The sequence below is a fragment of the Passer montanus genome, unplaced genomic scaffold, assembly GCF_014805655.1.
Source record: "Passer montanus isolate IOZ18808 unplaced genomic scaffold, ASM1480565v1 scaffold20, whole genome shotgun sequence".
In the NCBI taxonomy this organism is placed as follows: Eukaryota; Metazoa; Chordata; class Aves; order Passeriformes; family Passeridae; genus Passer; species Passer montanus.
This window is the reverse complement of record NW_024366592.1, coordinates 281,287-293,636: the sequence shown is the minus strand read 5'-3', so window position 1 is coordinate 293,636 and position 12,350 is coordinate 281,287. Positions and strand designations below refer to the sequence as shown.

Genomic DNA, 12,350 nt, shown 5'->3' with positions numbered 1-12,350 from the left:
GTGTTCTCCTGGGGGTCAGTGCCTGGCAGCACAGACAGCATGAAATTCTCAGCAATTCCCAGGGTTCCAGCAGCTGTGCAGTGCCTGGTTTGTGCTGGGAGCCAGAGCTGTCCCCAGTATGTGTTTTCTGACTTGATCCCTGTGATTCCTGCAGGACAGCACTGGAATGAAGCTGTGGAAGAAGCGCTGGTTTGTGCTCTCAGATCTGTGTCTCTTCTACTACAGAGGTAAGTTCAGCTCCTTTGCTGATTTTGCTGGGAGCAGATGAATTTTGACACACCTGTCAAATCTAAGAAATGAGCTGCTGCTTAACTTAGTGAATTAAAATAATTCTATAGCTGTCAATATCCAGGCCTGCTACTCTTATATCTTTTTCTTTCTTTCTTTTTTAATTACCAGTTTCACATAATTGCTTCCTGCCTGCCAGGCTGTGCTCAAAGGGCAAGCCCATTCACAGCCACCTCTGTTACTAAATTCTGGGTTGTAGGTTTTCTTACAGCTGCTGTTGCTAGAAACTAAATATGTCAGGTTAAATCTGATTTTTATGTGAGTTAAGTAGCTGAAATGAGGATAGGGAAGGGATGTAGTGCAGGGGAGCTGAAACTCTGCCTTTAGAATGATAAAGAGGATATACATGCCTTTGGGAACTCTAATCAGTGTTCCTGAATACTTATAAAATTGAACATTGTCCAATTCCATGTGAGTAGAAGTCTCTGCTGTATTTGGAACAAAAGAATCTGTAAGCTAACATAGTTAGATCAGACTGCTTTTACATGGAAAAAATTATCTGCTTCTCATTCTGGTCTGGAGTTAGTGATCCCTTCAGCACTGTAGATTATGAACTGGTGTGCTCCTCCCAAACCAAGTGGGACTTGGGCACAAGGAAACATGGACAATCCTGAAATAAAGTGTACAGCACAGTTTCAAGGAGGCTGAGAGTGAGGAGGATTTTAGGGTATGGCAAAAAAGAGGAATGCAAACAGGGCCACCTGCAGCCTTAACTGTGGGTGAAGGGTGACAGAGGGTTTCAGTTTGGGATGAAACTCTGGAATTTGTGGGATGCTGCAAGCAGAGAGTGATGAATTTAAAATGGTGTTCTCTGAAAGTGCAGCACAGATCCAGTCAAAGACAAATCAGGTCTGAAACAAAAGCTCTGTTTGCAACTAGTTCAGTTAACACATTCTGAATTACTCAAATGTGATCATTAGGCTTTGTTTTTCTACACCAAGTGGTACACACAGTTGGATAAACCCCTGCTGGGTCAAAAATCAGGCTGAAATTCCAGTTGTGGAGGCATCAACTGACTGATACAGATACACTGTGGTTACCTAAGTGGTCATTACATACTTTATGCTTTTTACAAGTTTCTTTTAAACATCTCTTCAGGCTCCTTCAAAAAGTTGTAAAAAAAGTGCTACATTATAGCTGCCTTAAGAACAGATTAAGCTGAATTTAACTACTGCATAGGAAGTTTGTCAAAATAAAAAACTAATAAGCAAAACCGACAACAAATAAAATAAACAGCTCTGTAATCTTTTTATTTTCTACATGGCCCAATATTCTGAAATACAAGCAGAATAATCTAAATTGTTCTTGTGATAAATGTAGCTTTTAGCTGTCACTCACTAGAACGTAGTTAAAACTGTTTAAACTGAATTGTGTGCAGTGATAGTCCAAAATGTATTAGAAGTGGCTGATAAAATATAAAAATCTTTTACTCTAAATCCTTTTATGTTTCTGTTAATTCTGTCTCAGGTAGTGAAATAATAGGAAAATGCACTTGCTCCCAGATCAAACCACAGACCTGTTTGTGGTTGTGCAGTGGTGGTTATTTGGTTTCTTTGGTTTTATTAGCAAGTCTTCCTAAACTTCCAGAATTGTGTTAAAATGTTAGCAGCTGAAATCCAATTTATAGATGAAAAGAAAAATCATGTCATTGTATTTATTTTCTCACAGCTTAGAGAATATTCTCTTTTTGTTCCCCTGAGGCATGAAGGACTATCCACTTTCATATTGGAAGGTTGTTGGCACAAATAGAAGTTCTTAGGACTGGACAGTCCTAAGATCTGCTCCTTTTCTTGTGTACCGCTCATACACAGCACACAATAAAGATAAAATGGGGCAGTGGGATGTGTAGATAAAAGCAAACGTGATTGGGAACAGATTTTTAAAATCTGGAACTGGAATGTGGCAGTATGTCTTTAACAAAGACCAAAGTCCTCCAGACATGCAGCTGTTCAGTGGAACAAAAATTCTGAATGCTGTTACGTGGCACTAGTGGCGGATTTACTCAGTCATGAGTCAAAATATAATCTAAGAAAAGGTAACTTTTCCCTCAAACAAAAATCCAAATAAAATAAACCCCAATATTTGCCCTGTATGTGTTTGGGGACAGGGCACATTTTTGTGTGTGGCTGGCAAGGAGTTAATATTTGAAGGAAAGGTGGGATGGTTTCAGTCATATTCAAAGGTACTGTTAAGTTCCTGAAAGTAAATCCACTCCATTTTTTTTCTGCTTTATATGCTCAGCTCTGCAATTAAACAACTATCCCAAAAATATATTCAAAGGTACTGTTAAGTTCCTGAAAGTAAATCCACTCCTTTTTTTTCTGCTTTATATGCTCAGTTCTGCAATCAAACAACTATCCCAAAAAGCATAGTTTTTACACCTAATCTGTCATGTGATACTAAAACGGCTGGGCACAACTTTCCCTGTAGAAATAACTTAAATGAAGGTTTGGCTTTTCAAAATCTAGGAGTAAATGAGAACCTGGAAAAGATTTTTAAGTCCACACATAAGCAATAATCCTGGCATGCTGTTTATGTGTATTTTAATTGTAACTGTTAATTTTTCATTGAAATTTTGCAATGCCTGTTTTCATCTTAATTTCATAGTTTTATTGTGGGCACTATCTTCAACTAAGAGAAGCTTTATGAGGGACAGTCTCTAAGATAGTGATTGTGAATAGAAATTCTGTTCATGAAATACAATTAAGAAAGACTTTATGAATTGCATCCAATTATTCCTTTATTAAAGTATAACTGGATTTAAAAGCTGGTTGTGGCTTTCAATTAAAATGTCAATTTTTTATTATGATCTGTTGATCTAAAATTTTATGTAAAAGAATGCTCTGGGAAAAGGGTATTTATTTTGGGGGAGAGCTTTTTTTACTGAAACGTGTGCATTCTTCCAAATTGAGTGTAAAAACTCTTTGTGGGAATTATAATGATAATTCATAATTAAATATTATAATGGGGATTATGTAGCATAATGTGCTTGAGATCAGAAGAAGAATGTGCACATTTTCTCTAAAATGCCAGCAGTCATAAGCAGGGTTTTTAACCACTTGTGTTGTCAGAGGTGTTTTTACTGAGCAGGCAGTAGATATGTGCTGTTCTGGTTCCTTGTCACTGAATTAGGGGCTTGACTGCCAAAGTTAGTCTGGATTTCTGGTTCTTAATGCCTTCTCCTCTGAGCTGAACCTGCTGGTCGTGCTCCCATGTGGCTGAAAGGGTTTCATGAAGTGTCAGAGTGGAAATGTTGTGTGTCCAGGGCCCTTTTCTAACCCCAGTGTGTGTTCCCAGATGAGAAGGAGGAGGGAATCCTGGGGAGCATACTCCTGCCGAGCTTCCAGATATCTGTGCTGTCTGCTGAGGACCACATCAACCGCAAATACGCCTTCAAGGTGAGGGAAGCAGCTTTTCCACCCGATTGCTGTCTGAAAGCTCAAGAGCCTGGCTACAAAAGCTCATTTTACAGAGCTGTTAGGCAAAAAAAGGGGGTTGACAAACAGCTCTGAGGCTGATTTTTACAGAATAGAGTAGCAAAAGTTTCAAGTGCTTAGCCTGATGTAAATATAGACAGAATTACTGGAATGGGGAAATGGATGGATATCACTTACTAGCAGTATTTTTATTTTTGTACTTCATGAGTCTTAAATCTTGTGTGGTGAATTATAATTTAGAATTATAAACTAGCATCTGCAGCTGAATTTATCCCACTAACTAAAGTCTATGTGTTATTTAATGCAAAGCATCTTTACACATAAATAAAAATTAGAATTTATTGTCACTTAAATCACAATATTACATGAATCACTTTAGGACTGTTTCATTACAATCTTAAATCATTATATAAATTACTTTACTAAGCATTTTGTCCTGACTTTTTTTTATTGTTGTTTTGTGAGCTCCTTTTGGCACTTTGTTTGGTCTCCTAACCAAGACATCATTTATTTACTATGGTAAGTACAAATGAAAACTTACTGTATCATTCAGACTGCCAAAATCTGTGCTAAAATCTTATTTATAAGAATGATATTAATCTACATTAATGAATGCTTAATATAATTTTTAGTAGATTGAAGAAATTTAAGGGCTTTTTGTTTAATGTATTAATGAAGAAGCAGCTATGATTGAAAATTACAGGCAGTTATTTTGAAGATATGAATGCAGTGACCAAGAAACACTGTAGTGTTCCTTTTGGTTTTTTTTCTGAGCATACTATTTGAAGAAATCCTAGGTAAAGCATTAGAGTGAATATGCAGTAACAATATTTGCCTCTCCTCTTTTACAGAATCTTACATTTTTATTGCAATGACCATGTCATTTCCAATCAGGCAGCTCATCCAAATATGAGGACCTATTATTTCTGCACAGATACAGGGAAGGAAATGGAGTTGTGGATGAAAGCCATGATAGATGCAGCACTTGTGCAGACAGAGCCTGTGAAAAGGTAGTGTGGACTGACAAAACAGTGGGACATTGCTTTCTCTTGTTTAGTTTAATTTGATTTGTTTAGTGAAAGACTGGTCCTTAAAATGGAATGTAAATGGCTGAAGTGATTTCTCCTTGTATTGAAGACTCCTTAGTAACTGGACAGTGTTGGATAAAATTTTGAAGTAGCAAAAATAATCCAAGTTCTGTTCTGAATATTGATCGTCAGGAGCTAGAAGAAAAAAAATGAACTATCCCTTTAGCCAGTGGCATCAGAAGAAGTGCAGTGACAAATTCCACGTGCAGGCATGTTTGACTTCCCTGCCCTCCTGACTGAATGGCAACAGCAGCTCAACTGGTGGCAGCCTTCAGCTTCAAGCTGTCACAATCCTCAAATTCACAGCTGGAGTTTCTGACTAAATTAACCACTTGTACCTGTGGGCTACCTGTGGGGAGCCATTCCTGTTCATCATTAAGCTGTCACCAAATTTATGCTTACCTGATCTGGAGGCTCACCTTCCTGTGCTTGTGTGTTGAAAGTGAAAAGCAAATTATCACCAGAAGCTTTGTGCTCTCAGAGACTGAGCCCTGTCTGCTGCTGTCTCTCCAGTGAGAGTCATTTGCTCTCAGAATGTGGTCCCTAGGGTCAGCTCCGTGGCATCGGTAATGGAAACCTCATCAATTGAAAGTTTAAAAGCTCCTCGTTATTGACAGCACTGAAGTTATTGCTGATGGCTGCTGTCACTTGATCTGTTCTCCGCTCCGTTAGCTCCTGCTACCCTGGAGCTAAATAAAGTCAGCAATGCTGAGGAACTCTGAGTTTAAAAAAGTAATAGAAAAATCTAATGGACACAGGTACCAGAGAAGTTTAGTGGTAATGAACTTTATCTGAAAAATTGGGTGTGTATTGCAGATATAATGATAATTTACATATGGAGAAATTATCAAACCAAATCAAACCCACTTCACTTCAACCAAAAATCATATATCAATTCTATAAACACTTTATAGAAGAACAAAACTGAAGAGGGTCATTCTCAATCTTTTCCTGAACTGATGAAATGACCTTCATTTGATATTTGCAATACTGTGAATATCTGCCTGGATATCACAGGCAGAACAGGCTTGCCAGCAGCCAAACAGTTGTCAGAAAAGCAACTTATATAACACCATCTTGTTGTTTTGATTCAGGCAAGGAACATCAGAATGAAACAGAAGTAGATGTGACCTCTGAAAACTTTGTTGGTTGCCTTGAAATAATTACTTCAGAGAAAATAGATTTCAAGACCAAGTCTGAAAGAAGTTAAAATCTGTTAGCTATAATAAGAAGGAAAACCCTTAAGACATCTGTTTTCTAAAGAATACATCTTTTGGCTGTTTTTTAAGTTCTTAAAATGAAACATAGCAGGATATGATCTTATGCAGAAGAAATACTGTTCCTTCCCTGTAAAAATCTGTTAAGTATTAAGTGTCTTATTACCTCATCTCTAAGTAACCTGAAGTTTGGCATAGATGGAGCTTAAGCATAAATGGTTTTGGTTCAGTCAAATTTGGCAGTGCTTTTGTTACTGAGTTCTGTTTTTTTTAGAGATTCTGACATTGCACTGAATACAGTTTTCTAACAGACTAGATACTTGCAATACAAAGTATGAGTAATTAAGAACTTGCTTCCTTAAATATTCATGTAAACTGATGTTGGGCCACTTTTAATTGCCTGCTAATATAAAATGCCCAATGATAAATCAAGAGGTTTTCACAGTATAATTCTTTAAACCTAGAAATCAAGATATTTAATCAAGGTATTTCCAGAGTACTGCTTAGGGTACTCTGGAAATCAAATCCAGCAGTCTGTTAAACCAAATCTTTTAAAGAATTTTAGCTCATTTTTTCTGTCTGTTTTTCTGGAGATGTGAGTTCCACAGAGAGGATGAAGATAAAAGGAATATTTAAAACATTAAGTTGGTGGGAGGGAAGGGGTGTTGCCAAGTTTTTCATAAACTACTCTCTTATTTTCCACACATAGTTAGCCACATAAACCACAAATAAGATACTGAAGTGAGAAAGTAAAAATGTACCCATTTCTCTTAGAACTGGTCTCTGTTAGCAGCAGAAATACTCCCTTTTGATGTTTAGCTGCAGGGAAGGACAAACAGTATTTGTTCCTATTGACTTAATTGTAATTACTCCTTTCTAAACAGTTTTGATTTTACCTAGATAGTACATTCATTGAGAGACCTATTAAAATAATTAAACCAAGTACTTTAGTCAGTGAGGAGCTATTGAAGCTTATGACTCCAAATATGATCTCAAACACCCTCTTGGGTGCTTGCCTGTTGTTTGCAGATGGTAGTGTCCACCAACACAGTGATTTACCAGCTTAGCCTAAATGCTGATTCCCTGCTCTCCCAGGTTGGAGTGCCATTTTTCTGTCCTTTCACTGTCAGCTTGTGTGCTGCAGCCTTTGTTTCTTCTCAGTGATGCAGCATGTCCTAAGAAAAGATTGCTTTTTTCCCTCCTGGTGTAGTTACTTTCCCTGAACAGCATAAGCCAGGCTGCCAAAAAAGCACTTGTTAGCATAGAGACATCCAGAGTGGGGGCTGGCTGATGTCAGTGTGCTTGGAAAAGATGGCTTTTCCTTTTCAAATGCCTCTGCCTTGCTTTGTTAAATCACAGTCCTCATGTCCATCTGATCATTAATCACATGCTCCCCCCTCTCCAACCCTTTCAGAGTTATTTCTTTATATAAACCAGCATAAAATAGTGCTTCTTCTGTACTGCATATTGTACATATGATTCCTTTTTGGTTGCAGAAATATATAAATTGCATTCAGAACATGCTGAAAGACCCATATTCAATGCTCATTCTCTTCCTCTATCCCTATCCCATCCTCAAACACCCTGCAAGCTTTGTTGAATATGTCTTTGAGAGCTAGCTATAAATATGGAGCCAAATATACATATGGATTTATGTTTCTTACATTTGTTTCTGATAATTTTTTTCCCATATGGATCCTTCATGGAAAGAGATCCCTTGCTCACTCAGAGTTGGCTGATTTGGTTTCACCAAGTTGAGAGAGCCCAGCAGGCTGTTTAAATGTCAGTCCTTCAGCCTCTACACCATCCAAAGAGTGTAAAATGTAAATGTTTGGCTCTGTATAACCATAGTAATGAGGGATACAGCATGAGGCTGCATGGAAAAACAATTCTGTGATTTTGGGAGTTGCTGGTTTTTAATTAAAACACAGTGGAAAGTATGAGAGTGTGAATTGAGCACAGTGCCAAGGCTTGGCTTTGTGTCCTGGAGATGCCACTCTCCCTCTCCACCATGGATTCTCCACCTTTTCCTCTGCTCTAAATCCACCTGAGAAAGATTTACAATAAGTTTTATATTACATAATGGAGTGGGTGGTGCTATTGAGACACGCTGCAAATATTAATGCCCACGTTCAGGATTATTTCCAAAATAGTCTTTATATTCATTCGTAAACTCCAGAGTGCTGGCTGAAAACTGAAATCTTAACACCCTTTTTTTACTCGATAAATGTGGGAAATGGAGTTTTTCATTCACATTCCTGTTGGGAAAATCCTTTGGTTTCTGGTAGAACACTGGGTAGTGCAGTTTTGAGGTGGGAATGAGGAGGTGATCCTTTTTTTTTCCGTAACCTTGAGAAGGAACTTAGGCACAAATGTTTGATCTTGGGAGTGATTTAAGATCTTGTGGGGGAAAAACTAAATGGCTTTTTTTCATGGTGGGGTAAGCAATAAGGCTTACAGCTGTGTGTGTAGTCAGTCTTCTTGTGCTCCTGGTAAATTGTGTGTGTGATGGACTCCTTACAGATACTCAAACTGGACACAGTTACAAAGATGAATAATGCATTTTTTTTTTAAAGAAGATGTAACAAAATGAAAAGTTAATTCGACATCCTCTTAAAATAAAGTGTTGTTCTTAGTTTGGTTTTATACAGAGATGTAATCTTGAGAAATTGTATCTCTTCCTCTTCTTTCCTCCCATACCAAAAAAATGTAGAGCAAAACATTTTGAAGTGGTGGGGTTATTTTTCTAGTGAACTAAACCCAAAAGTCACTTTTTGAGCTGGAATTGAAATTCAGGTCCTCCCACAATGGCAAAAGATAGAGCCTCTTGACATTTTGAAATTTTGAAAATAAGATCACTAATAGAACTGCACACATTGAGTATTGGGTAAATACTGTAAAGCAGTAGCAATTCCAAAAATACCATTATTTTTGTGGTACAGTTCCTTAAGTCAGCAGCTATTTTCCCCCTTAAAATTAGAAAAAGCCACAGTCATTTTCTGCAAAATGTGTGCCAGCCAAAGTGATAACATACCAGAGAAACCTAATTGATACCAATGGCCATGAAAAGTCATTTGCTTTCTTGAAAGGAGCTCATTATATGCTAAATTCAGCAGTATTGTGAATCACAAGCTGACTTTGAAAACCATCTGAATTTCAGGCTGTTGACATTTGGAAGCTGTAGCTCTTGGAGAACCACTGAATATTTTCACCCTTTGAATTTTCAGCCCTCCAGGAGCTGAACATCCACTTTTTTCAGGCTCTGGCTTTATTTCCTCTTGTGCACATGTTTTCTAGGGGATTAATGAACTGTTGAATTAAAAAACAAAACAAAACAAAAAACCAAAAAAAAACCCAAAAAACCAAACAAACAAAAAAGAAACCGAAAACCCCCAAACAAACAAAACAAAACAAAAAAAACAACAAACCAACCAAACCTCATGCTTTAATTGTTTTTAAAACAGCACAGAAAGAGAAAACTGTAGAAGGAAACAATACTCACACTTGCCAACCAGAAAAACCCCAAATCAACCAGCCAAAAACCAAACCCATAAAGCACTACCACCAATCACCAAACAAAATTAAAAACAAAAGAAAAAGAAAACCAAAACAACAGCAACAAAATGCCCCAACCTGTCCTTGATTATTGTGAAAATGTCCTGATTTTTTCTCTCAAAGTCAAGATACTGTTGCAAAATATACAGTCAGGGGTTTGCTGAAATGACTTCCAGTTTTTTATTACTATTTGTAAGGAATGGTTTTTTGGTATTATTATAACTTGTCATATGTTCCCTTCCAGAATAGAGAAGTTCACTGTTGAAAATACATCACCTCGAGAAGCAAATAACATTTCAAACCATCGGGTGCTAATTAAGCCAGAGGCACAAAACAACCAGAGAAACAGAGAAGTGAACAAAAATGAGGAGAAGAAAGCTTTGGAAGCTGAAAAATACGGATTCCAGAAAGTCGGGCAGGACAGACCATTAACAAAAATTAACAGCGTGAAGCTGAACCCTTTGGGATCCGAGTACAGGACTTTGCCCATAAGCACAATTCCAGGTGGGCACTTCAGGCCTGTGCATTTGAATGGATCTGAGAGTAAATCCATGGGAGTGGTGCTGGCGGATGCTGGGGATGGAGCCCACCACAACGCGGTGCCGGCGCACGCGGAGGCCGAGCGCGTCATGCAGAGAACCAACTCCATGCTGCAGCTGGAGCAGTGGATCAAAATCCAGAGGGGGAAGGGACAGGAGGAGGAAACAAGAGGGTGAGTGCTGGGTAATTTTATTTTTAGGCTGTCTAATAAATAATACATTTGTACCCTGGTTAGTTTCTTTAGTTATAGATCTATATTGTATAATCGCAGTCTTCATTCTCTGTAAGAAATGCCGGGGTGACTTCTCAGAACAGAGGTATGAAAGTTTCTTTTATTAGAATTTGAGTGGTTATTAATAAACTAAAGTATATTAATCATAAAAATGGCCATAAACCCTTTTTGAGTGTTAGGCATTTCCCTGTCCTAGCAGGGAGAAGATGCCATCACTCACAAAAATTCTTTTTTCCGCTTAAAATCTGTTCTTGAAATTGCCCTTACTTCTGCATTTGAGGACACTTCAAAACAGATGTATGAAAGTTTCTTTTATTAGAATTTGAGTGGTTATTAATAAACTAAAGTATATTAATTATAAATAACAATGGCCATAAATCCTTTTTGGGTGTTAGGCATTTGCCTGTCCTAGCAGGGAGAGGGTGTCATCACTCACAAAAATTCTTTTTCTTCTTAAAATCTGTTCTTGAAATTGCCCTCTCTTCTGCATTTGAGGACTTCTCAGAACAGATGCGTGGAAGTTTATTTTATTAGCATTTGAATTATTATTATTATTAATAATAAATTAAAGCATATTATTAACTCAAATAAAAATGGCCACAAACACTTTTTGGGTGTTAGAAATTTCCCTGTCCTAGCAGGAAAAATAGGTCATCAGTCATAAAAATCTGTTCTTGAAATTGCCCTCTCTTCTGCATTTTTTGCTCACAAATTCTTGTAATAATATTTTATTTGAAATTATTTTTTAAAAAATATTCCTGGGAGCTTTTAAACTTTAAACCAGCTTTAAATGAAGGGAGAGAGAGATTTATCTAAAAATAAGACACAGAATCTAACTTGATGCTTAAAGCTTATCTTCTCATGAAATTAGCTATCAGCCAGTTATAATATTGAGCTCTAGTGCTTATTCATGAAGCTTTAAAATTATGTGTGAATGACTGGCAATATTGAACGTCATGCCAGTAGCAATTTCTCTGTCTGACAGAAGTGTAGGGATGTTGCTTCCAGGCTGCCTTACAGACTAGCAGCTCTAGCAGGAAAATGCAGAAGGTTTTTAATGCTATATTTGATAGGAAGTATGGAGATGCTATCACAGGAGATACTTTGAAGGGCTGGAAATTAGGGATTTTGTGTATAGATGGATAGCAGAGCAGAGCTTAAGAGAAGCCAAGTTCAGAAAATGTGTTTCCCCCACAAGTTTCAACAAATATACTTAGGGGCTTCTCAGTTTTTGCAAAATCTTGAAACATTTCCATGAACTTGGCTTCCACTTGCCAAGGTTGACCACTTCCTCACTGCTTTTAGCCTTTCATTACATATAATTAGGAATTGTTAATGTGGTGTTTCATGAAATGCTCATCATAAGTAGTTCGATCAAGTTCAGACTTGCAATACACACAGGGACTTGCACACCCTGACATTAATCTTATTATTCCAACTTGCATAATGAGAACTCAGAAGGCTCTTTGATGAAGTTAATTTTTTTAATTGGACTTTAAATCTTGCAACCAAACAGAAGAAAGTAGAATAGATGTGCAATTTTTCAGTTGTGAACAAGTATAAAAACCCTAAAACTGATTTCATAGTGGGAATCAAATAGAGGGAAGTGCTATTAACAATATGTTACTAATTAACAATATTTTATTCCTGAGTATAGGGAACACTTGTTTACCTACATAAGGGTGACACTGATAATATAAATGCTTTCAAATGCAGTTCTACATAAAAGTAGCAAACTGAAGGAGAATTGGCCTTGAGCTATCTTTTTTGCTTTGCATGGAAACAGCCTTGAGTGATGATCCAAATTTCTAATGTGTATAGTGATGTCTTTTAAATGGGGCTTCATTTAAATTTAAAATTTTATTTTTGTTCAGGGTGCTGGTTTCTGGCTGGAGACAGAAATTTAAGTAGAATGAAAGCTGGTGAATGAGAGTAGAAAAAAACTTCTGGTTTTTGCTAAAGTTTAAGGTTGGAATGAGAGGATCCTAAGGCT

The 12,350-nt window shown here is 37.2% G+C and overlaps 1 protein-coding gene across 22 annotated transcripts in view; it reads left to right on the top strand.

Moving 5' to 3' along the window:
* The window catches only part of PLEKHA5 (pleckstrin homology domain containing A5), a 159,759-nt gene that overhangs the window by 104,828 nt on the left and 42,581 nt on the right, over nt 1-12,350 (top strand). For 20 of the 22 annotated variants that reach the window (XR_005627351.1, XM_039708024.1, XM_039708037.1 and 17 more), the window contains 4 exons: nt 155-227; nt 3,586-3,686; nt 4,620-4,735; nt 9,830-10,297. Coding sequence is in view for 21 of the 22 variants with exons in the window: in XM_039708024.1 (XP_039563958.1) it covers nt 155-227; nt 3,586-3,686; nt 4,620-4,735; nt 9,830-10,297 (758 nt within the window). In the remaining variant the exon portion in view is untranslated. Of the gene's footprint in view, nt 1-154; nt 228-3,585; nt 3,687-4,619; nt 4,736-9,829; nt 10,298-12,350 lie in introns of those variants that run through there. The other 2 variants (XM_039708027.1, XM_039708025.1) reach the window with 2 other exon arrangements.